The sequence below is a fragment of the Danio rerio genome, chromosome 10 (genome assembly GCF_052040795.2).
Source record: "Danio rerio strain M-AB ecotype USA chromosome 10, GRCz13ab, whole genome shotgun sequence".
NCBI lineage: Eukaryota > Metazoa > Chordata > Actinopteri > Cypriniformes > Danionidae > Danio > Danio rerio.
Genome location: NC_141030.1, coordinates 5,179,363 through 5,206,658, shown reverse-complemented (window position 1 = coordinate 5,206,658; position 27,296 = coordinate 5,179,363). Strand labels below are relative to the sequence as shown.

Sequence of the window (27,296 nt, the reverse complement as noted above, 5' to 3'; positions counted from 1 at the left end):
CCCCCAAAGCCATAGGTTCCCTACCTCTGCCCTACATAGTAGAAGTCAGATTAGCCCCCCTTTGATTTATTTATTTTTTTTAATATTTCCCAAATTATGTTTAACAGAGGAAGAAAATGTTCACAATATGTCTGACAATATTTCTTTCTTATTTCTATTTCTATTTTGCGAGCAAACGGCTTTTGTCTCGTTTTACGCTTGAGCAACTAAATGAATACCAAAGTCTATTTAATTAAATGTATTTTAATGACATTAGAACACTGATGCTGTAAAAGGAACCGTATAAAATGGTCAAAAACTCACAATAACAGGTCACCTGAAGTTTATCAGTATGGGAAACACACCCCTGCTGAAAAATCCAACTTAAACCAGCTTAGGCTGGTTGGCTGGTTTTAGCTGGTCAACCAGGCTGGTTTTAGGAGTGGTTTTGGCCACTTCCAGGCTGGTTTCCAGCCATTTCCAGCCTGGTCTTAGCTGGTTAGGCTGGGAGATGACCAGCTAAAACCAGCTTGACCAGCCTAGCAGGCTGGGAGCCCAGCCAAAACCAGCTATGTCCAGCTTAAACCAGGCTGGTCAAGCTGGTTTTAGCTGGATTTAGCTGGTCATTTTCCAGCCTGACCAGCTAAGACCAGGCTGGAAATGGCTGAAAACCAGCCTGGAAGTGGCCAAAACCCCTCTAAAACCAGCCTGGTCGACCAGCTAAAACCAGCCAACCAGCCTAGGCTGGTTTAAGCTGGATTTTTTTACAAATAATTCCACATAAATCCGCAGATTTTTATCAAAACTCTGTGCAGAAATGTCCGCAGATTCTGTCTGGCCCTAGCTATGCCTAGATATATTCAAATTTCCATTCTATGGCACATTTAATACGTATGGTTTCCTTTAAGACAAGTCTCCCACTGGTAGGGGACTGTGCTTTTCTTTCACACCCTCTTAAAGAAATCTGGCCCATAGTTAAAAGTCAATATCAGTTCTTTTCATTAAAAACATTCGGTTAAGAACTTTACCAAATTAGTCAGTCACACATGTGCAAACAAACACACCAAATGGTCCGTTTTTCCAAACCCCACCTGTTTCAATCAGTTTCATGCTGTGAACAACCAGTTTGGTTCTGACCGTCAAAAGCAGCGTCAGATAATAAGAGATTCACAAAACACAATACAGGCTTAAGTGCAAACACAGCACGAAAGCAGAAATAATAAAGCAGAAAAGAGAACTGCCATGCTGGTTCAAAAGAAATATTGTTGTAAAAACTGGTGCCAAGTGTTACACTCGCATTGTGTCTTTTTCCAACTAATTGTCCAATCTGAGCTTCTCAGATAACTTGAATATTTTCATAAAATATGAAACCAGACTGTATGGTCGACATATTATGAATTTGAATGAATAATCAGATGCTTTATGGTGGTAAAACACTCAAATGAAGACTGGACATTCAAAAGGTGTGTTCACATTTGTAGTTCTGGTTCATTTAGGGTTGAGATTGTCAATTTTAAGGCCTAAATATACAAGTCTATACTGTTAAGGTCAGAATTGAGCCTGCTTTGAATTGTTTTCTTTTTTAAATATTTCCCAAATGATGTTTAACAGAGTAAGGAAATTTTCAGAGCATGTCTGACAATATTTTTTCTTCTGGAGAAAGTCTTATTTGTTTTTATTTCGGCTAGAATAAAAGCAGTTTTTAATTTTTTTAAAAACATTTTAAGGTGAAAATTATTAGCCCCTTTAAGCTATGTTTTTTCGATAGTCTACAGAACAAACCATTGCTTTAAAATAGCTTGTCTAATTACCCTAACCTGCCTAGTTAACCTAATTAACCTAGTTTAGCCTTTAAATGTCACTTTAGGCTGTATAGAAGTCTCTTCAAAAATAGCTAGTCAAATATTATGTATTGTCATCATGACAAAGATAAAATATATCAGTTATTAGAAATTAGTTATTAAAACGATTATGTTTAGAAATATGTTGGAAAAAATCTGCTCTCCGTTAAACAGAAATTGTGGGAAAAAAATAAACAGAGGGGCTAACAACTCTGACTTTAACTGTATATTAACATGTAGATAAACATAAAGCTGAAAAACACAATGCCACTATTACCTTTTAAATATATAATGTCTTAATATTAAATGTAAAATTTTAAGTATCTGCACTTATATATTAATGTAAACAAGAATCACAGTGATGAGATTAATATGTTGTTTATAGAATATTTTAACACATTAAATGCATCAATACATTAAAGTTATTCGTGTGGAGTAAAAATATACAAGAGGGTATACTTTAATACTTTATTTAACCTTTTTTGTTACTAACAATAATAAAAGTAAACGGAAACATATGACAATACAAATATTAACGCATTTTAAAAGTATGTTTATACAACAGTTCTGTCTGGATCTCGAATCTGATTGGCTGATAGCTGTGCGATATTCTGTGATATCAGCACTCGTACAACCTTTTAACCCTTATGTATAACTCCGCCCACATAGAGTGACAGCAGATCAATAAACCCACTACAGTTTGACAAATATTGCCGCTGTTGGACAACATAATGAACTTTGTTTACTTTGCCTCTTTTATAAAACTAACAGAAATAAAATGAAGCAGTGCAATATTGGCGCTGGCTTTCATCAGACAATATATCTGATGCAAAAAATAGATAAATAAATAAAATAAGGATGCTAGCCTTCTGTAACCACAATATTTTGGATATTAAAAGCATGGACTTTAAAGATATCATTAGGGATTTATGGTCAGCTAAAGTTCTAAAGAAACATTTAAAGGTTAACCCGTATTGAAAGTGTTTATTATAAAGCACTAATTTAGGAAGTATTGCAAATGTTTTTTTTTTTTTGCAGATTTTTGCAGCCTGTTTGAACTTTAAAGTTTATATTATGTCATTACTTAATTTTGTATAGCCTACTTGCAGGCCTTTTTAAAATAAAATAGAAAAATAAAAATAATTATTAAATATAAATTAAATGGTGGAAAATTAGATAATAATATTAATTAGTAAATTATTAATAATAATAACAATATAATAATAATAATAATAATAATAATAACAACAGCTATCTATCTATTGCTATATCTATTGCTATATCTATTGCTATATATATATATATATATATATATATATATATATATATATGTATATATATATATATATATATTTATATATATATATATATATATATATATATATATATATATATATATATATATATATATATATATAAATAATTTTAATTTATTTATAAAAAATTTAGTGAGGTAAAAAAAATAAAAGGGGGCCCTTGGATTTGCTACAGCCCCAGGGCCCAATGTGTCCTTAATCCGGCCCTGACTAAGGCACTCGACCTATGGCCTTGTGCCAAAGCACGCCTCCCCCCTCAATGCCAATATACAGCCATATCGCACTGCTATGAGTGTTACATTGCTCATTTATTGATACTAAATTACATAAAAGGTTATTTGGAAGCTTATTAACAACTTTCACTCTTCATTTAAACCAAACAAAATCTATCAAATATGAACACACCATAAGTTCACAGATTTTTTTGACACAAGTTTTGGAAATGAATAGTGACACCCCACTTCACATAAATCATGTAGATGCAAATACTTTGACCATTTGAAAAAGGTGGATCCACATGTGATGAAAGATGCAATGACATTACGACACAAAATACAATGATTGCTTGGAAACACTTTTCAAATGTCAAAGTATTTGGCCCTGCTACAACCTTCCACCTCAACAAAACATGCAGAAACACAAATGAAGGCACAGTGAACGTTGAAGCAAGCATAATACAAGTACCTCAGAGGTAACTGAGTGGACAAACTGACAAGAGGGAAAGAGGAAGAATTAGTGGATACACTCGCTATTGTGTAAAGAACAGCGGCAGAAAGTAGAGCAGATTTATTTTCATATGTACTTCACTTTTTCATATTAAATATAGATCATAGTGATTCATTATTAGGTGCTATGATTAAATTAATGCCATGATTGAGTTTAAACTAACTGTGTTTTGTTATAATTGTTCTGTTTTTTTTTCTTTACGAAGTGTGAGATAGTTTGTATTGAAGTTAATCATTCATTTGAATGTGTTTTGTTTAATTGTTTCTTTCTAGAGTAAAAACAAATGACCGTCAAATTTTTTTACCATGATCTAAAGAAGCGAAACTAAAATGTCATTCTGTGTAATGGTTTTTACACCAAAAAAAACCCTTCAGGCACATTTGGATAGGTGTTATTTGTTGGCATATTAAATGTATGGTCATAAAATACTTTTTCAATATTTATACTTCACCACTATCCTTGAAACTACTAGGTTTTAGCCATCTATTAGCAGTTAGTATTATAAGTGCAGGTCAGAACAAGTATATATGTTACCAAAGACTCTAGAATACACAAGATGTGTCACTCGTATTGTTTTAAATGGGGAAAATAGTAACAATCAATATGGCGAATGAAGCCCCGCCCACTAGTATGCTCAGTTAAAATTGCTGGGTTAAAAATACCCCAACATATAACCCAACTATAGGTTATTTTAGCACCTTCCCAAGTTTGGGATATTTTGATTAAATGTAATTTTTTCCATTCTGGTAATACTATTACTAGTACTACTATTAATTTTATAATTATGGCTGTGTAAATAAATAAATGTCTCCGCTTGGTCCTAAAGGCTAAAATGACGGCGGAATATCTCAAATATGGTTATCATTTCCTCCAAAAAAAAAAAAACAAAAAAAAAACTGTAGAGATGAACACAGGATGTTTTATCCATTTAATATAGATCGGCTGTGAAGCGCGTGTATGTATCATCAATAATTAAGAGTGCTGGTGAAACGGATATAAAAAACATGACACAGAGAGGTACTTTGATAAAAAAAAAAAACAACAAGATTATTGTGTTAGAGCTTAAATAAACGTAATAACGCAAAAACTAAATTACGCACTCATATTAATACAGCTGTTCTGTGTCAGTTAAATCAGTTGACTGTTCAAAATTTTAACCTAACTGGTTGAGTTATTATATAAATAACCAAATAAAGGTAAAAAAACAACAACAACAAAGCACCAAATATGTTTAACTCAACCATTGGGTTAAATAAATAACTCAACGTTTTTTAGAGTGTAGGAGCCAATCATTGATCGTTATAGACTGTCGTTTCTCCGGGGGCAAAGTTCAGACAAGACGTGTGATTTTACGAGACTTTTGGTGATCAACAAACACACTGGAATCTGAGCGAATATTTGCTTGACAGACATCAGAAATATTTCTAACCAAAGCTTAAAATCTGTGCTTTTAATTGAACCAACTATACTTTTGTACATTTTATACTTTTTTAAAAGTACAACCAACTATACTTTTTATACTTTTTTGGTTTTGTAATCTGCATGAAACGAATGCAAGGTACAGTCTGTCCTGTACAACACACATCACATGACTGTAGCAACTCCTCAAACGCCTTAGACCTTGTAAACATAAGGTGGGTGTCGTGATCTCGTTTCTTTCGAGTGCGCATTAGCTCAGGCAACCTGAAAATATGCAGATTTAGTTTGATTTGAACATTTAGAAATGAAACTTATGAGGCAGTTGTTGTTTAATTTTATTGGTGGTTCCTGTAATGTAATCGTAAGCTTGGCTAACAGTTGTGGAGAATTTGATGTTTTCCCATTCAGACAGAATGCCTGAGCATACTACCCGAGAAGCATTTCAAAGATGGCCGCAGCGTGAAATGCCTTGACTTAAGGGGACTTTGCTGTTACGCTGAATGACATTGGAACCTTATTTGATAAATATTTTGACATTTTATTTCACCAAATGTTATTTGAAACTTTAAAGTCAACACTTGTATTTATTATGCTTTCTGTGTATATTAAATCACGTTTGTTTATTTAACCAAAACGGAACAAGCCATCAGTTATTAAACTTTTAATTCTGGTCCACCCCCAATCTCAAATATTTTGGTTACACCCTTCACTGAGGTATAAAAGCATGTGAATCTGACGCCAAATATAATTTTGTAGGGTCTTGAGGAACCATTTAATGATGAATTTAAATAGTATTGGATATTTTGCTTAGCAAAACTTCAAGTGTAACATAAAACCGCCGTTATTGTCATTAATTTATTTTACTCACACTGGAAAGTGTTTACTTTGCCAAAAACAATGCTATTATTCCCAGAGTTGACAAATGTTGCTGTCATATCTGGAGGAGATTCGCTATCAAGACCAAGTTGTAAATTACTTCAGAAGTCCAGCGTGATCTGACAAAGCATTATCCAAAGGATGATCATGTGTAACACGGCCATAAATAAGGTTGGTGTCGTGCTCTCGTTTCTTTTGAGTGCACATGTGCGTTAGCTCGGGCAACCTGAAAATATGCAGATTTAGTTTGATTTGAACGTTTAGAAATGAAACTTATGAGACAGTTGTTGTTTAATTTTATTGGTGATTCCTGTAATGTAATCGTAAGCTTGGCTAACAGTTGTGGAGAATTTGATGTTTTCCCATTCAGACAGAATGCCTGAGCATACTACCCGAGAAGCATTTCAAAGATGTCCGCAGAGTGAAATGCCTTGACTTCAGGGGACTTTGCTGTTACGCTGAATGACATTGGAACCTTATTTGATAAATATTTTGACATTTTATTTCACCAAATGTTATTTGAAACTTTAAAGTCAACACTTGTATTTATTATGCTTTCTGTGTATATTAAATCACGTTTGTTTATTTAACCAAAACGGAACAAGCCATCAGTTATTAAACTTTTAATTCTGGTCCACCCCCAATCTCAAATATTTTGGTTACACTCTTCACTGAGGTATAAAAGCATGTGAATCTGACGCCAAATATAATTTTGTAGGGTCTTGAGGAACCATTTAATGATGAATTTAAATAGTATTGGATATTTTGCTTAGCAAAACTTCAAGTGTAACATAAAACCGCCGTTATTGTCATTAATTTATTTTACTCACACTGGAAAGTGTTTACTTTGCCAAAAACAATGCTATTATTCCCAGAGTTGACAAATGTTGCTGTCATATCTGGAGGAGATTCGCTATCAAGACCAAGTTGTAAATTACTTCAGAAGTCCAGCGTGATCTGACAAAGCATTATCCAAAGGATGATCATGTGTAACACGGCCATAAATAAGGTTGGTGTCGTGCTCTCGTTTCTTTTGAGTGCACATGTGCGTTAGCTCGGGCAACCTGAAAATATGCAGATTTAGTTTGATTTGAACGTTTAGAAATGAAACTTATGAGACAGTTGTTGTTTAATTTTATTGGTGATTCCTGTAATGTAATCGTAAGCTTGGCTAACAGTTGTGGAGAATTTGATGTTTTCCCATTCAGACAGAATGCCTGAGCATACTACCCGAGAAGCATTTCAAAGATGTCCGCAGAGTGAAATGCCTTGACTTCAGGGGACTTTGCTGTTACGCTGAATGACATTGGAACCTTATTTGATAAATATTTTGACATTTTATTTCACCAAATGTTATTTGAAACTTTAAAGTCAACACTTGTATTTATTATGCTTTCTGTGTATATTAAATCACGTTTGTTTATTTAACCAAAACGGAACAAGCCATCAGTTATTAAACTTTTAATTCTGGTCCACCCCCAATCTCAAATATTTTGGTTACACCCTTCACTGAGGTATAAAAGCATGTGAATCTGACGCCAAATATAATTTTGTAGGGTCTTGAGGAACCATTTAATGATGAATTTAAATAGTATTGGATATTTTGCTTAGCAAAACTTCAAGTGTAACATAAAACCGCCGTTATTGTCATTAATTTATTTTACTCACACTGGAAAGTGTTTACTTTGCCAAAAACAATGCTATTATTCCCAGAGTTGACAAATGTTGCTGTCATATCTGGAGGAGATTCGCTATCAAGACCAAGTTGTAAATTACTTCAGAAGTCCAGCGTGATCTGACAAAGCATTATCCAAAGGATGATCATGTGTAACACGGCCATAAATAAGGTTGGTCTCGTGTTCTCGTTTCATTTTGAGTGCACATGTGCGTTAGCTCGGGCAACCTGAAAAATGCAGATTTAGTTTGATTTGAATGTTTAGAAATGAAACTTATGAGACAGTTGTTGTTTAATTTTATTGGTGATTCCTGTAATGTAATCGTAAGCTTGGCTAACAGTTGTGGAGAATTTGATGTTTTCCCATTCAGACAGAATGCCTGAGCATACTACCCGAGAAGCATTTCAAAGATGGCCGCAGCGTGAAATGCCTTGACTTAAGGGGACTTTGCTGTTACGCTGAATGACATTGGAACATTATTTTATGAATATTTTGACATTTTATTTCACCAAATGTTATTTGAAACTTTAAAGTCAACACTTTACTTGTATTTATTATGCTTTCTGTGTATATAAAATTACGTTTGTTCATTAAACCAAAATTGAACAAGCCATCAGTTCTTAAACTTTTAATTCTGGTCCACCCCAATCTCAAATATTTTGGTTAGACCCCTCCCTGAGGAATAGCATATTTGAATCTGACGCCAAATATAATTTTGTCTGTTCTTGAGGAAACATCTAATGATGGATTTAAATAACATTTGGATATTTCGCTTGGCAAAAGTATAACATAAAACCGCCGTTATTGTCATTAATTTATTTTACTCACACTGGAAAGTGTTTACTTTGCCAAAAACAATGCTATTATTCCCTCTCAAGTTTAAAGTAATAGTTGTTATATTGCCAGCATTATGATAATGGAATGTGATTTTACTGCCAGTGCAGCAAAGTTGCAAAACACAGGCACTTCATGGTTTGTTCTCTAAATAACAGCTTTTAGAAGAAATGTTGCTGATATCCGAGAAAGCAAAAGGGGAAAGACTGTGGTTGACATGAAACAGCGTGTTCTTTCAATAGGCTTTTGATGGTGTGGATGTGTGTGTGTGTTTTTAAATCTACATCTTCATCTTTCACTTTCCAAAATGAGCTCGAAGGTTTCTCACTTTCAGAGCACGAGATGAAAAAGAGGAACTGCAGGTTTCTGATGCAAGTCAATGTGATGATATTTTAGCCATAGATGAATCAGCTCAGCCAATTCAAGTGAAAGCTAATGTATTGACTACAAATGTTTTTTTGAATGGATGGTCAACATTTGCGAAGTGAATACTAATAAATCTGTTTATCTGGAGCTGCTTCATTGAAAATAAACATGAGTTTCAATATGAATTTATTAAATTGATATCTTTACATCTGCTTGAATGAAAATGTATTCTTGAAGTTAAAATGTTATTACGGAAGTCTTAATTGTGAGTCAAATTTGTAAACTTTGTTAATTGTTGCAACAAACTTTAAGTTCATTTAACTCCTAATTATAGATCAATTGTGTAAACGTCTTAGTTAGTTGTTTCAACAAACTATATTTAGTTGATTCAACTTATAAATTTAAGGCAACCAGGTAACTTTTTCAGGTTTTTGTTACAACAAACAATTTTTGGAGTTGACAAATCCTTTGTTCATGTAACTTTAAATGATATTGTATCAACTTCTTCAAACAATTAAATGAATTAAGTTGACTTAAAAAAATTAGTTCACTCAACAATTTTACACTATTAAGTTGAGTGTACTTGAAAAAGGCAAAAGAGCTGTGCCTGTGCACATTTGAATCATGTAGGGGTGCAAACGGGTTAAAGCTGTCAATCAAAATGTACCTGTCGGGCTCAAGACGAATTCTGTTGGACTCAGGCCCTATCGGGCCTAATTTTTTATGGCCCGATTACAGCTCTATTACAGACCCCCTAGTTTTTCGGGATTTCACGATAGCCAAATCCAACACATAATCAACAAAAGTCGCAAATTTTTGCGATCCTGCGAAATTCTTGATTAAATTTAAAATAATCGAAAAAAAGGTAAATAATCTCATAAAACCTCTTATTCTAAACCCTATAATCAAAATATATTTATTTCAGTTTGCAAATGTTTTACATGATTTATAGACGTCACATACGCAGCAGACGTGATTGTATTTGAGCGCCCGAACAATCATTACATTACATGGGGGCGGGGTGTTTTACAGCCTGTACCGTAAGCAAACGAGGATGAAGTGCGAATGATGTACATGTGAAGTCAATGCTAAGATTGGATTAGACAAACTATGGCGCAAATCAGCCTGATCTCACGAGCAAACGCAAGTATTTTACGTTTTGTCAGTTTAGTGGCTAATTAGTACAAATTCGAAATTCGCATGGCACCCAACCCCAGTCTTCATTGGGTGGTGAGCAAAACTTACTAAATTGTACGAATTAGATCGTACAAATTCATACGAATTAGCTACTAGATCAAAACGTTATGAATTGCCGTGAGATTGCGTTGCGCAAATTGGGCGTTTTGTGCATTTGACGCGCTTCAGATTGCAAAAAAGTGAGCAAACATTTAAAAAACAGAGATTGGTTAAAGGATGAAGGACGTGACCAAATTGAAAGACCTTATTTGTGCTTTGCATGTATGGCTGGTATTATGATGTTCATCATGCAGTGGGAAAACCTCTGTGACGTGACTTTGAAAATCGTGCAGTCTGAACTCGGCATACGGGTAACCATAACCTTCAAACTAAGGGATTTAAGCGATTAAATCACTCATTTGAATCAATTAAATTTAGTGATTTAAATCACCAAGGGATTTCTTAGCTTAAGGACTTTCATGCAACCGGGCCCTGGTCACCACACTGATTATGCAGTAGTCTCCAGCTAGGTTACTAGTTAAAAGTGCTACATAGTATGGTGCCTGCTGCAGCCATGGTACTGCAGCATAGTTCCTTGGTTATAACACCAGTATGAGAGTATAGTTCCTAGCTATATCTGCCTAGAAAACAGCAACTTTCATTTTCTGTTGGTCTTAACTACACAATGTAACTACAAAAGAGTCGATGTTTGAATAGGACAACTATCAACACTTTTTTGTAAAAAATTTTGAGTGAGATGCTAATGGTCTTATCTGATTCAATTATTTATGCTAAGCTAAGCTAAAAGTGCTCCTGCAAGACCCGGAGATCGACTAAATATATTCAAAAACTGCAAAACTCGACTCTCTACTGTCTGACTTGTAGAATTGGCCTATTTCCAAATAAAGATTGATTTTATCTTCGCTTAATCTGACTGGTCGTAACCAGCGATAACAATGTGTAGTGTAGACAGGAAGAAACCACAGACAATGAATTATTCCATATCGATCTATCCCATGACTTTCACAAACACAGTATTGATTCTGGCCATAGGAGACTTACACTGTTGTCCTCGGCTTTCTCCCTGCGCTTGACTTTGTGTGTCTCGAAGTCCTCCATCAAAGTCTGCATGAAGTTCTTGGGTCTCTGAGCTCCTCCAGAATCATCACTGCCCAGATCAGACAGAGGCGACGGCAGAGCTCCGTCTGAAGAGCAAGGGGAGGCTGGAGGAGCTGGACGAACCTTCTCAATTTTACCTGCACGTGGGTAGAAAATACAACACTTAAAGTAGTTCCAGGCAGGTTTTGACCACATTACAGGTCCATATCACGCCGGATATCTCACAGAACACATTAAAAATATATGCCAGGAGTAATAAGTAAGAAATAATTGATAATGTGCCATTGAATTATTAGATGACAATGCACACCCAATGTGGTGTTACGGTCAATCTGACTTGTTTACTGTTCCAAAATCATTTTAAATCTTTCAAAAAATAAAATATATTGCTTTCATAGGGGAAAATATTTTATATTTTATCCAGACATTTAAAAAGAACATATTTTAAAGCAGTAATCCCGTGATACCACAAAACCGGGATATTTTTATCTAAGGTTATCATACCGTCAGAATCTTATACTAGCACATGCCTACCATCTTATCAGCTAATTAACTTAAAACACCCACAAAGGGCTTTAAAGGGTCTCTCTCCGTCTAATTCTGTAGGCTACACAATCATGGGGAAGATGGTTTGTTTGACAGTTTTGACATACACGACCATTGACACCCTGAACAAGGAGGGAAAGACACAATTTCATTGCAAAAGAGGCTGGCTGTTCACAAAGCGCCGTGTCCAAACACATTATTAGGCAAAGGGAAGAAAAAGATGTTCGAGAAAAAAGTGTACAAGCAATAGGGACAGCCACACCCTGGAGAGAGTTATGAAACAAAACCCATTTAAAAATGTGGGGGGATTCACAAAGAGTGGACTGCAGCTGGAGTCAGTGCTTCAAGAACCACTAGAGATGTATGCAAGACATGGGTTTCAGCTGTCGCATTTCCTTGTGTCAAGCCACTCTTGAACAACAGACAGCATCAGAAGCGTCTCATCTGGGCTTAGGTATGGGCCGGTTTAAGATTCTGATGGTGTGATAACCTTGGATAAAAATTTCACAGTTTTACTGTTTTACGGTATTGTGATTAAAATAAGTTCTTTTTAAATATCTGGGTAAAAAACAAGAACTTTACCCCCCCATCGAACACAATATGTTTTATTTTAGGAAACATTTATAATATTTTGGAGCAGTAAACATCAGGCTAATTAATTCAAATGAATCATTGATTTCTGCTGTCTTTATTGGTTTCAAAAACACAGATTTCTTTTGATATATTTTCTGCTGGAGATACTGTTGTCCTAAAAAACTTAAAACAAAAACATAAAAAAAAAACTTGCATATACCGAAGGAATAGTATAGCAGAAAATTTTGGTGGCTTTAAAACCTTGATTTTTCCATATTTCGTATACCTTGAAAACAGTTATCGTCCCATGACTACCTGAGCTAAAGACTGGACTGCTGTAATTAGTAAAATAAATCAACATTTTGAAGATATTATACTCATATGACCAACACTTGTATGTACTTAGAATTGTAAACTTAATATTGTTAAATGAAGTCAGAATTGCGAGAAAGCCAAAGAACTAGCAGTTCTGAGAAACAATATTGCAATACAAAATAATAATCGAGAGATTCAAAATGTTTAATTCTTTGCATTTACTTTCCATAAAAATAAATGCAAAAAATGACAAATCCCGAAGGAGTTCTGAGGTAGCCTGCATTCATTGGGAATTTGAGTATTTTTCTGCAAGATTTTCATCCCTCATCAATTAAGTGACATGAAAGAGTCTTAGACACATTCTTGATGACGACCCAAGTATGGATACTAGAAGCACAGAGAACTCAGTGTAGACACTCACAATGCTGTTCTTCATTCCTTTAAATCAGGGCAAGCTGAGAGAAATCGCGCCAGTTTGAATAAACAAACTATCTACACTGCATAAATACAAGAGCAAATTAACTAAGCATTAAACAGCTGACACTTTCAACTCTGGAGGGCCGCTGTCCTGCGTAGTTTAGCTCTAACTTCCTTCAACACACTTGCCTGGAAAGAAGTTGATTAGCTGGTTCAGGTGTGTTTAATTGGGGTTGGAACTAAGGCTGTATTCACACTATGTAGTTGCCTCAAACCGGGCCAAAGTACGCTTGTCCCCCCTCCCTTCTCCCCCGACGGCCCGCACTCACACTACAATCAGGCCTGGGCACGCTTACATCATCGATGCTGCGCTGTTCAGTGAGCGCTCTCGCTCAGCACAGTGGAGAATTATTCAGTTATATCGCCTTAGTCCTTAGGGATGCGGTGACTCGCAGTCAGATATTTTGCCAAACAGTCCTTAGGGATGCGGTGACACGCAGTCAGATATTTCGCTGCACAGAACCACCACTTTTGGCGCTCATAAACAATCTCAAAGCCCTCGTGCTGCAGGAATGAGGAGGTTTGCTGAAGGTGCGCAGTAGTCGTGCAGTGAGGGGTTTGTGTATTTAATAAACTACGGCATTTTGCGTTAATTAAACAGTAAGATTGATTAATAAATCCATATGAAACAGTCCCTTAAAAGTCACGTCTCGCTTTCAGTTTCGGGCTTTAGCGAGTTTTGCACTCACACACAAGCAAACCGTGCCAAAGCCCAAATGAACCACGCTTAGGCACGGTACAGATGGCATAGTGTGAGTAGGCCCTAAAATATGCAGGACACCGGCCCTCCAGGACCAAGTTTAGGCACCCCTGCTTTAGATAAACAATGACTACAGGTTTCCAGCTTTCTTCAAACAAGCTTTTTTTTTTTGTTTAATTAAAGTAAGAAACCCATGAAGAAGGGCTGCACGATATTGGAAAAATCTGACATTGCATTTTTGTTTTACTGCGATATACAGTTGAAGTCTGAATTAATAGCCCCCCTGAATTATTAGACCCCCTGTGTATTTTTTTCCTCAATTTCTGTTTAACGGAGAGCAGATTTTTTTTCAACACTTTTCTAAACATAATAGAACATAACTCATTTCTAATAACTGATTTATTTTATCTTTGCCATGATGACAGTAAATAATATGTGACTAGATATTTTTCAAGACACTTCATACAGCTTAAAGTGACATTTAAAGGCTTAACTAGTAATTTTGACCTTAAAATGGTGTCTAAAAGATTAAAAACTGCTTTTATTCTAGCTGAAATAAAAAAAATAAGATAATAAAAAAAATATCAGACATACTGAGAAAATTTCCTTGCTTTGTTAAACATCGTTTAGAAAATATTTAAGAAAGAAAAGAAAAATTAAAGGGGGGCTAATAATTCTGACTTTAACTGTATATTGCAATATGAATATAATTTCACCAGATGATTTGAATAGCTCTATTTGGAAAGATTTTATTATTTTATATCAACTGGCATAATTCTATGCAGTGCATCTGCATAAATTATAATAAATTATAAGCAAAAACAAGTACAAGTTCACAGTACTCATACAGAGTTTATATATAGTTTTTTTTTTAACTCAAATGGTTTGTAGTAATCGGTTTCCTCAAACGATTTGAGTTGCCTTAACTTTTTGGGTTTTAAAGTACTTAGTTGGTTTGAGTTCTATTCATTTATTGGGTTTTACTGTGCTCAAATTGCTTTATTAATTAAATGGATTAAGTTCACAGTACTCACAGTTATGGATTACTTTTTAAAGTTGCAATGGGTTTCCATAAATTATTTGAGTTACCTTAACTTTTTTTAATTTTACAGTTTACAGAAATTGAACAATCAAATGTAAAATAACATGGTCATTAGTGTATAAAAATTAATAAAAAAAATAAAATTTAATAATAGAGGTTCATTCCGCTGTGGCAAAGGAAAACGAATGAGTAAATAATATTTAATAATATCTTTATCTTTTAAACTTAAATAAATAATCTAATCCTGCGATGTGACTATTGCAGAAACACATATTGCGATATCGATGCTGAAACGATATATTGTTCAGCCCTATCATAAAGGGTTAAAACAAAAATAAATGACTATAAAAATAAATGTTTATTTTTTTAGGGTTAACTGTCCCTTCAATCAACACAATTCTTAAGTGTTTTTAAGGGGACAACCTAAATGTTTTATGTTCAGTCTACTTCAATTTGTAAAAACGATTAAGATAACTTAACAGATTTGTTTACTGACCCAGTTTTTCTTTTTATATATAAAATAATACATTTTAGACATAAAATACTAAGGGTTTTATGTCTACTTCCCTATGGGACCACTAGAGGGCAGACATAAACTTCTCCAGTACAAAACAAACATCTCATTATCAAAAATGAGACATGGACAATTGCCCAGAAGAACAGGACACAATGACATTAAATACTGTGCTGCTAAGCATATGACACCATGCTAAATAAAGCCTCTATGGGACAGTGGCGTTGAGAAACTCCTGTTACCCATGGATTTAAACTGATCAAATGGAAACATTTAAAGGCATAGTTTACCCAAAATGTAAATGATGTCATAATTTATTCTTCGTCATGTGGTTTTAAACCTTTATGAGTTCTTTCTTCTATTGAAAACAATAAAAGATGAAGAATGTAAGTTTACTACCGACTTCCATAGTTGGAAAGAATGCTATGGTAGTCGATGAGTGCCAGCAGCCAGCTTTTTTTTCGAAATATCTACTTTCATGTTTAATAGAAAAAGAAACTCAAGCATGTTTTGAAAAAGCGAAGGGTTAATGAATAATGACTGAATTTACTTTTTTTTGGGTAAACTATTCATTTAATGTGCATCCTGTTTTAAAGATTATAATAGTTAGTTGTCACTATACCTAACGCTTGCAAATATATTTGTTACCCAGTAAATACACAGTATTATTCATCTGTCGTAAAGCTAATGAAGTAGAAAACAGCACTATCTTCCCAGCGTCTTTGCTGCAGTTTTCTTTAAAGCCTCTTCAAAAAGCACAGCTTGCAAAAGTAACTCAGGCTGAACTGCGGGCGCAGTCCTGTGGGACAACGGCGTGCAAAGAATCTAAACTAAAGCAGCTCTAAGAAGTGAACTTCCAGGATTCCAGTTATATGACTGACAATCACCAGCTAATTAACAACAAAGCTCAAATTACAGAGGCAGAAATGTCTTCAGTTTTAGCGCCTGGCTTGCATTAGACTTTTCTCGAAACCAATCTGCCATCTATGAACAACTGTACAAAGAGCAGCTTTTATCTGATTGAGAGCTCATTTGCATCATGTATGGCTTGTCTTGAAGGGCTGTTAATTGTGGGACGACTTAAGAAGTCATCTTAATGGATTAGTTCACTCAAAAACAGGGGTGGACTGGGACAGTTTATTTACTAGAGACAGTTATTGAACACCAGGCCACTTGAGCGATCGGTAAGTGAAGACCGAGAAATGGGGGGATGAAGTGGGGGATCAGACCAGATTCACAGTGCCAGGCCCGATTGACCATGGGGCCACCGGGAAATGTTCTGGTGTTCCCTATGGTCACTCTGCCCTTGCTCAAAAATGAAGATTCTGTTATAAGTTACTCAACCTTATGTCATTTCAATCCTCTTAGATCTTTCATTCATTCTTTTTCTTGTCGGCTTAGTCCCTTTATTAATCCGGGGCCACCACAGCGGAATGAACCAGCAACTTATCCAGCACGTTTTTATGCAGCCGATGCCCTTCCTGCCGCAACCCATCTCTGGGAAACTCTTAGAGCTTCAGAACACTAATTAAGATATTTAAGATGAAATCCGAGAGCACTCCCATCCACCATAGACAGCAACAGCCCCAAAAAGGTTTCAAGGACCAGAAAAATACCAAAAACACAACCATACAAAACAGACCACATGCCTTCAGTGATCCAGTCAGTATATTATCAAGCTACGAGAGACCTTAATGTGCACATAAAACAAAAATAACCACTTTATTCAACAGTTTCAAAGACTTTCCTGAGTTTCACTGTAGGGAGTGTCTTTGTGTGTTGCATGTTGCACGTATACTTTGGATACCCTGTACCAGGGGTACCCAAACTATGTCCTGGAGGGCCGGTGTCCTGCAAAGTTTAGTTCCTATCAGAAATACCTGAACCAGTTAATCAACCTCTTTCTAGGTATACTAGCCACCTACAGACAAGTGTGTTGAAGGAAGTTGGAGCTAAACTATGCAGGACTCTGGATACTCTTTGGATACTCTTGTCCTATACTGGAGGAGAAGAAAGTGTTGAATAAAGTTGTAATTTTTGTTTTAGGTATGCAAAAAAGTATTCTTCTTGATAATTTTTTTATAGACACATGGACTGTTTTGAGGATGTTTTTGGTACTTTTCCGGACTTTAAACATCTAGAGACAATTGCTGTCAATGGAAGATCAGGGAGGTCTTAGATTTTATCCGAAATATCTTAATTTGCAATTATTAACAATAATAAGCAACACAACTGTTATTTTTGGGATAGTTCTACCAAAAAATGAAGCTTTACTCACAATTTACTCATCCTCAGTTGGTTCCAAAAGAAGACATTTTTAGGATAATTGGAACCCGGTCACTACAATTTTCCAATTTTCTTCCAAAGATCAACTTCAGAAGGTCTTCAGCAGAAGAACGAAACTCAAATTGTAAATAGTGAGTAAATTCTGACATAATCTCCATTTTTGGGTGATCTCGCCATCGTTGTTGAAAACATATTGACGTAAATGTTCATACCTGGTGCTGTCTTCCCAGTGAGGACCAGCTTGCTTGGCTGAGTGCTGGCCTTCAGCTTTTGTGCACGCGGTGGGTGCAATGTTTGCGCCTGCCGTTGTCTCTTCAACTCCTCCTCGCGCTCCTGTGCTGCTCGAATCTCCTCCTCGATCATGGACAGGGTCCTCTGTTTGCGTGAGCGCAGCTTGAACGGCCCTGAGGTCACTTCTGTTTCCTGAGCACGAGTGACGGTTGCGGTGCTCCTGAGCTCTGCCGCCTCAGAGTACTTACTGAAGTAGCTGAACTCTGGCTTCTCGTTTGGTGGAGGAGACGGACTGGGAGGTTTGTAATTGTTCATTGGAATTACTGGGGTGGCTTGAGCTATAGTTATTTGAGGAGCCGTTTCTTTCTCCTGTAGGGGGGATGGCACTTTGGGAGGTGGCGTGACAGTGGGTCTTTCCACTAGGGGTTGTGGTTGAACACTTTCCACATGTCTCTCTGTGATGGGGGACGAATGTTGTGTAGCCTGAAGTGGCTCCCATTTGTCATTCTGCTGAGCAATGGCTTGCTGGATAGCGTTTTGGACAAGAATACCAGCATGATATTCCAACTCTTCTTCTGTTAAACCATCTCCCTGATAAGTCCCAATCTGATCCCCTGGAGATTTGATACTGATTTCGTGTTTTCCATTGATTGGTGTAGTTGCCATCGGGGTTGAGGGAAAAGAGTACTCCCCAAGAGAGTTTTCCAAGTAGGCACTCATAGTCTCATTTGATGCACCGCTGTCACTTATGTTATCCATACTGAAGTCATTGGAGAGCGTCTCAAGTACAGTGGTGTCCTGAGACCGTAGTGATAGATCATCCAACCCAGAGTCGATTTCTTCTGTGTGGTGGGAGCTGTTGAAAGAACGTTGACACAAATCGACATCCTCATCCTTCACTATGGTCATCACTGCCCGGGCACAAGTAAAGTCATCATCCTTCATCTCGTTCTGAGATAATCCATCTTTCGTGGGTATGAAGGATTCTCCAGAGCAGCAGTAAATCTTTTCAGCTTTGACTGTTGTAACTTCACTTCCATCGTAGGATGTGACCCCTTCCTGATTGGCAACAGTGACAGAACCGCACGACCTCTCTACATGCGTGACCTCTGGAGTCCTGAAGAAAGGTTTGGCTGAGTAAAGCTGTGGTGCCACATTCCTCTTAGGGACCGTGGGATGCTTGCTTTGTTCCATCTGCAGAAATTGCTTGCGAGCTGCAGAAAAGTCAATCTCTTCCATGACAACGTCCTCCTTATTTGCTATTTCAGGTTGGATGAAGGTGGTAGTCTGTCTGGGTGCAGCTTGCGGCATACGGTTGGTTTCTGGTTTCCTTTGCTTCCTCTCCTCATACTTTCGAAGCGACTCCAGCTGCTCTGGTTCCAGCTCCTCTTCCAGTGTCTTTTCCTGAGGTGGGTTCCACCATTTTGCTGCAATGCCAGGGTTTTTCTTGACTGCCTGTCCCCGGATGAGTTCCAGCCTTTCCCTCTCTAGCTCTGCGACCTCTTCTGAGGGTCTCACTTTCTTCACCCGAATTTCTTTCTCAGTTGGGGTGTCAAACAGTTTCGATGGCTTTTTCTCTTCGTGAAATGGTCGCAGCTCAAAACGTGCCTCTTTCTTCATTGCCGTCCTAGGCGACTCAGGTGACCTTGTGCCATTATTTCCTATCATCGCCGCATGACCATTAGGTTTGGTGTTGTAATTATCATCAACAAAAGTTGTCTGCTTTTTCCCTTCTAAAACAACTTCATGATGGTTTAAGGCCGTTGTGTCACAAGTGTGCACAGATGGTCCAGTTCCATGAACTCTAATTGACTCTGTGTCAGGGGAACTTGTCCCATTTGAAGTCATTTCGGCTCTGGGATCACAACAGTTGGCCTCAAGGACCTCATCCAGGTAAAGGATTTCCTGGGCAACTTCGCTGTCCAGTCCTTCTCCCCCATGCTTCACTTTATTCTGTCCACTGCTCATGTAACTTTGCTGGGTCTCAGTCTGAACTCCAAGCTCCATATTGCTCTGACCTCCGGATATGACACTCACAGAATCGAAAAAACTTACTGTCTTCAGGCTTCTGTCTCTTTTCAGCTCACTGTCATCCTCTGAGTGTACAGGGGACTTCTGGGGAAATAAAGAAAGGGGTCATATTAGTTCAAATATGCATTCATTGCAGTGTCCTTTATAATATGCACTGCACTATGAATACATAAGTACTCAAGTACATAGCAGTAACAACGGTGAGCACCGAGTATAAAATTGCATGACTTTACTTTTCCATACTTTAAAAGATTTTGTGGTTATAAAACATTTTTAATACACAAATGGTTTCCTTTGGGTTTGGGTTGAACCTTTTTTCTGTTTGTTCTATGCCCAGAGTACCACCAATTGACTTTTCTGTATTTAACGCATGCACCAAAAGGTTACTGAACTAACGAGGCCCGAATTACGGGATATTTGCTGCTACGCTGCCAACTATCTGAACATTAGAGATCAAAACAACATCTCAAAGGACATACTGCATGTGACCGTCATGCATAATATAGGTAGACTGTGATAAGATGTGGAAGATAATGGGTTTGCTGAACTCTGACCTGTGCTATCTGATCCCGAGTGTAAATAATTTAAGGTCCCTACTCTTGGTCTACTCAGTAATGGAGTTGCACAAGTCTGATGTCTGAAGTGAGAGGAATACATAGGACGTCTTGGTGTCTCCATTAACACAAAGATTATAGGAGAGTCTACATGTAATGTTTCAGCTTCTTGTGTTCCCAATGCCCACGACCCTAATCCTATGCGACCTCTTCTGAGGGTGTCACTTTCTTCACCTGAACTTCTTTCTTAGTTGGGGTGTCAAATAGTTTTGATGGTTTCTTCTCTTTGGGAAATAGTCGGAGCTTAAAACGTGCCTCTTTCTTTATTGCCGTCCTAGGCAACTCAGGTAACCTTGTGCCATTAATTCCTACGACCATTAGGTTTGGTGTTTAAGTTATCATCACCAAAAGTGGTCTGCTTTTTCCTTTCTAAATCAGCTTCATGTTTAAGCTTCTTGTGTTCCCAATACCCACAACCCCAACCCTACCTGGTTATAAAACAAGAAATTCATCAAATACAAATATCAATTTCACTAAACACATTGGAAACATAAATAACACACTTAATTCAGATGCAGATTTGAAGAAAACGCTCCAAGAAAAACAGAAAAGAGAAGGTTTTGCATGTCCTAGTTTCTTGTATGCCCCTCCATGTCCATGTCTAATGGGTGTAAGTGGGTAATAGGTCACAGTTATTTACTAAAAGAAAAACACTGATGTCTAGACTATGTGGACACTTTATTTTCAAAGGAATAATTGCAGCAGTTCTTCTGTGGATCTAGTACTGATACCTATAAGTGGTCTGGTGACCCTGTGGGAAATGACTGAAATGCATTTGCGGAATGAAGCACTGCGTAGTCTCCTCAGGGGAAAATACCACTTATTAAGCAGAGCTTCGCTTTCATTGCCAGCCATTCACCAGATGGGGACAGTTCTCTTTAAAAGAAAGCCCCCTGCAGAGCCTTTTTTAACATCATCTAAGCTTTCATGATCTGAGATTTTCCAGCGTACATTATTAACGGCGAAGATTATCGAGGAATGACAAGCTTGCTAAAATGTGCGCTAAATCTTTTCTTTTACTGTTATTGGTGTACACAGGTTTATATTAGACATTTTCTTGCTTAATACTGGCCACAAATTTGGAGCTTCGTGGAATTCCTTTACTGATATTGGTTCCAAGGTTGGATGCCGCAAGCTTAAGCAAGTAAACAGTGCCGAAGCAAAGCTTTAATGCCAGACAAAACCCCTATATCTATATAAAACACAAAACATGTGAGAGTTTTACCAAACAGTCACAGTGGTTTTTTCTCTGGTAAACAGAGGCAGGAATTCTGTTTGTTTGCTCAGCGTTTACGTTTTAGGGGTTGAGTGTGCGCGCCTGAGCTATTTCAATGGTTTGCTGTTGTTTGAAAGTTGGTGTTCCTGAAAAGACTAGTCAGAGACCTGTTGAAAAAGGGGTAATATAACTCGCCGTAAATGGAAAAGCATAATAAACCGATGCGAGTGGAGCACAGAGATGCTGTTTTTACTGGACAGCCCAGAAAAGAGGAATTTGTTATGAAATAACCTTATTTTCAGCCGAAAGTCGTGTGCTATTTGAGGTGATGGTGTGTTCATGGCCACATAAAGTAAACCTATTCCTGCTTAACCACTGGGTGGAAGGACTGGGTGGACCAAAATCCGTATTACATCACTGGAAACGGCAGCTTAATATACTTGAACCAATATTTTTTTTTATGAGCAAATAAATATGCTTGAATATGCAGTGATTGGCAGATGTCCATCTATCATCGCTTTCTATTAACATTTAGTTTCATTTTTCTTCAGCTTAGTATCTTATTTATCAAGGGAATGAACTGCCAACTATTCCAGCATATGTTTTACGTGGTGAATGCCCTTCTAGCCACAACCCCAGTACTGGGAAACACCAATACACTCTTGCATTCACACACACTTATACACAACGGCCAATTTAGTTCATCCAATTCACCACTTTACTTTGGACTGTGGGGGAAAACGGAGCACCCGGTGGAAACCCAAGCGAACAGTGGAAGAACAAACTCCACATAACTGGCGCAGCTGGGACTAGAACTAGAGACCTTCTTACTGTGAGGTGACAGTGCTAACCACTGAGCCACCGTGCCGCCCTTTTAGTTAGTTAATTGAGAAAATATTTGTGACCCTGGATCACAAAACCAGTAATAAGTGTCAATGTTTTTGGAAATTGAGATTTATACACCACCTGAAAGCTGAATAAATACGTTTTCACTGAAGTATTATATGTCAGAAAAAGACTATTTAAACGACACAACTATTTGACAATCTGGAATCTGAAAAAATCTAAATACTGAGAGAATCACCTGTAAAGTTGTCTAAAGGAAGTACTTTTTTAAATTAAACATTGCGTTTTGATATAGTTACTAAAACAGGAATGCCTTCCTGTTCCATGTTCCATGCCAGTAAGCCCATTCATTTACTCTTTCATTTTCCTCCAGCATAGTCTCTATTTCACAGGTCACCACAGCGGAATAAACCACCAACTATTTCAGCATACGTTTTACACAGTGAATGCCCTTCCAGCTTCAACCCAGTACTGGGAAACACCCATACACACTCATTCGCGCACACTCATACAGAACAGCCAATTAAGTTTATTCAATTCACCGGTACCGCATGTCTTTGGAATGTGGGGGAAACCGGAGCACCCGGAGGAAATCCTGGCAAAAACCGAAAGAACATGCAACTCCGCATAGAAATGCCTTCTGGCCCAGCGGGGACTCGACCAGCGACCTTCTTGCTGTGAGGTGACAGTGCTAACCACTGAGCCACCGTGCTACGCCTGCTAATTGGGATATATTTTTGGTAAAAGTACAAATAAAATAATAATATGCAATTTAAGATTGCACTAGATTCACTTGCTCCACTGAAGTGTTTACAGCCACCTGCTGCACATCACCAGCATGACAGCTGAAATATAGTTTGGGTTAATAAGAGCCCATTCCGATCAGTTACAACTTGCTTGATCAAACCCTATCCTGGGTTCCGTTCTTCGTAGCTTTCTTAAATGATCTAAGATGATTTGGCAGATTCTGGATCTTTTAATCTTGAGAACTGATCTCTGGCTAATTTGGGTTTTCAAACAAGTTCGTGAATTGGATTAAAATGTCTAGAAGAACTGATCTGAGATCGCTGCGTGTGTTGTGAAGGACTGATCTATCGATCCTCGAAATCATGATCAGCAATGCAATGATTGGCTGACGGCACAGCAGCGTAATGACATCATCTGATTAATATTCAATTATCCATGCGAGCAAAATTACATCAAATTCATTGGAAACGGTTTGTTAAATATTCCACAGAATAAATTAACATCTTGCTGTGGGCTGCATGATTGGCCCTTTTATGTGTCAAGAGCAGTTTATTTATTTTTATTATATAAGTTTTAAAGTTAGAGCGGATTTTCCTTATTATAGTACCCATAGTAGTATTATAGTAGCCGCTTTTTAAATTGGTGTAAAGAATAACTGGATGTTTACGAAAGCATTTTTATATTGGTAAAGGTGTCTGCAACTTTTATGAAACATCAAATTACCGGCATATTAACTGTCAAAACATGTTTATGACTGCATAATAGTATTATCGCTTTTAAAAAGTCACATATTGTGCATTTCTATTATACACAATTTGTACTAAAGCGATCTAAAAAGTTCATATCAATAAGTTTTCTCTTTGCACCACCAGGTGGCAGTCTTTGTACTTTCATTTCGGGGGTGCAGATTGCATAAGTTTTATTAATATATAACTTAATTTATTTTATTAATAACTATAACTTTATATAGTTTTAAAAATGTAGTATTTTCCCAAGTGTATATAACTAGTACTGTAAGAAAGTTTGAGAATTTGGTACATACTTTCTGTATTATCTTAGCTTGTACTGAGCCGATCTAATCCTGTTTATATGAATTAAACCTGCTTCCGACCAGGTTTGAGCTAGCAGAACTGTTGCTATGACAACAACTTTCAGATCAGTTTTAAAGAACGAAACGATTCTGGATCATGTCAATAACCAAATCCAGCTAATTGAGTAATCCACGTACGAAGAACGGACCCCTGATCTTTGAATTCAACCCGAGATATCTACGAGAATTGAATTTGAGTTTCCTTTAAATCACGGCAGGTTTCAACGACATCATTGATCCACTAGTTGAGATTGACAGCTGCTCCTCCATCAGTCCAAGCCTTGGAACCATGTGAGGAAGCATAAGTGGGTGAGTACATTTTCATTTTGGGTTTCCTCCTCCATGTTTTGAAGCTGTTCTAAATGTGAATTGTTTTGTCACAGTCAGTGTCACATGCTGTCTTTAATGTGGCATGAGTTCAATAAGACCCTGTTCTTCGGTCACACAGACCCCCCCTTCCCTTCAGGGTGTGTTCTTTAGCTTTCAGCCCCAACTCTCAGCAAATAATGACATTAGGAAGTCATGTGAATTTCCCTCCAGTTGAGGAAAACAGACAGAATTACACAGGGAGAAAATGTTTATCGCTTTTAGAGGACAGCAAAACACTTGATCAAGTTATGAAACAAAGCCATGATTAAAATATGTCTAAATCACTCCTTTCCCACGTGGAAGTGAGTGAAAATCTTAGGAATGCAACAACAAGGATAGCTGCAATTATCAAGACGGGCACATATGTAAAAAGGTGTCACAAAATATTTATCAATATGATAACCAGCTAAATCAGTGAGGAGTTATCTTGAGATTGTAGGTAATTTAAGGCAAGGCAAGTTTATTTTTATAGCACATTTCATACACAGTGGCAATTCAAAAAAGAGACAAGTATAAGAAAATAAAAAAGATTAAAAATGGGTTAGCCCTCTCAAGGCAGGCGTTGCTGATTTGCAACAGTTAAAAGCATAGATTTTGCCTGTTTCTAAAATATTATTTGAGCCCGAGAGGGTTAAAAACAGGTTAGAAAAGAATAAAAAAGAAAAGATAGACACAATAGTACAATCTGTTGAATGTAGCACAGTGCTTATTCAGTAAAGGCACAGCTCGACAGCCTTAATTTTAAATGTGCTTATGCTGGAGCACATTGATCATTTCTAAAAACTGATTCCAGCAGTGGGGGCTGCAGTAGTTAAAAGCCGATTCCCCCTGCTTTGACTGAACTCTTGGAATTTCTAGTTTATATGATCCTAAAGATCTGAGTGATCTGTTGGGTTTGTATTCAGTGAGCATATCTGTTATGTATTGAGCTCCTAAGCCATTTAGTGATTTATAGACAAGTAATAATACCTTAACATTTATTCTGAATGTAACTGGGAGTCACTCTAAAGACCTGAGGACAGGTGTGATGTGTTCTGATTTCCTGGTTCTGGTCAGAATCCTGGCTGCAGCGTTCTGGATGAGCTGCAAGTGTCTGACTGTCTTTCTTTGGGAACGCCAGTGAGCCTGCAGTAACAGTAATCCGCCCTGCTGCTGATAAAAGCATGAACAAGTTTCACAAGTCGTCACTGGAAACAAAGCATCTGATTCTTGCGATGTTTCTGAGATGATAGTCTGCTGATTTACAGAATGCTTTGACATGACTGTTGAAACTCAGATCTGACTTCAGAGTCACACCAAGATTCTTGACCTTATTTTTTGTTGTTTGACACTTGGAGCCAAGGTGCGCATTCACCTTGATAACCTCATCTCTGTTCCCAAACGCAATGTCTTCAGTTTTCTCTTTGTTTAACTGATGAAGGTTTTGGCACATCCAACTGTTCATTTCATCAATGCATTGGCAGAGGGTGTCAATAGGGCCATTAGGCAGGCTATGCAGATCTGAGTGTCATCAGCATAGCTGTGGTAGGAGATTTGGTTCTTTCTCATTATTTGGCTCAGAGGAAGCATAGAAAGGTTGAACAGGAGAGGTGCCAGAATCGAGCCTTGTGTGACTCCACATGCCATGGGTGTCCACCTTGACCTATAGTCACCTATACTGACATAGTAATCTCTCCCTTCAAGGTAAGATCTAAACCATTTTATGACATGATTGTTGCACCTTTCAAATGCTTTCAACGGTTATAGTACAATCTATGACCCAACGTGTATAAATTTGCATGTTTTTAAGATTAATACCATGTGGTGCATGTCCTCAACTAATTTTGTGAATTCTGGAGTGTTTAAGAATTTAGGTAAATTTGTCCACATTCATTTGGTAAAAGACCTTAATATAGCTGTATAAATGCAAAATTCAACCCTTTTTTTGGGAATTGTTGATATACAGTAGGCGGTCATGCATACCGTTTTTGTAAGGTTCTGTGATTTGAAGGCACATGTGTCTCTTTCAAGCTTTTCCCCACGGAAGGTGAAAATTCAATCAAGCATTAAGAGCACAACACATGACATTTCCTTCCCTGTCTCTCAGTCAGTTCTCCCACAGGAACGAAGACATCACAATGAGTTCTAATAGAGATTAAAACCCTTTGCTTTTTACACTTATCAGCTTAATAAGAGTCAGATTTAGTAAATATGGCAAAAAAGAGCACAATCCCATAACACTGCCAATTGATGTAGGAAGTTTGTCAATTGCCAACTATGGCAGGTCAATGTGGACCAGTTTGGCATCGTACGATGTCTAATGTAAAATGATGGCATCGTCATCATAGGCATCGGTGAATGAATTATTCATCAGTAATTAATTTATTCATAA

The 27,296-nt window shown here is 37.2% G+C and overlaps 2 protein-coding genes across 33 annotated transcripts in view; one reads left to right on the top strand and one right to left on the bottom strand.

The window, feature by feature from the left end:
• The window catches only part of plppr1 (phospholipid phosphatase related 1), a 373,756-nt gene that overhangs the window by 12,683 nt on the left and 333,777 nt on the right, over positions 1 to 27,296 (top strand). For both annotated transcript variants that reach the window (XM_087269234.1, XM_087269233.1), the window contains exon 3: positions 24,775 to 24,865. The gene's annotated coding sequence lies outside the window, so the exon portion shown is untranslated. The remainder of the gene's footprint in view (positions 1 to 24,774; positions 24,866 to 27,296) is intronic.
• palm2akap2 (PALM2 and AKAP2 fusion) overlaps positions 1 to 27,296 on the bottom strand; it is a 219,420-nt gene that overhangs the window by 10,631 nt on the left and 181,493 nt on the right. For 16 of the 31 annotated variants that reach the window (XR_015500202.1, XR_015500204.1, XR_015500203.1 and 13 more), the window contains 2 exons: positions 17,994 to 20,127; positions 11,272 to 11,465 (listed from right to left, as the gene is read on the bottom strand). Coding sequence is in view for 19 of the 31 variants with exons in the window: in XM_087268736.1 (XP_087124862.1) it covers positions 11,272 to 11,465; positions 17,994 to 20,127 (2,328 nt within the window). In the remaining 12 variants the exon portion in view is untranslated. 31 annotated transcript variants of the gene reach the window in all.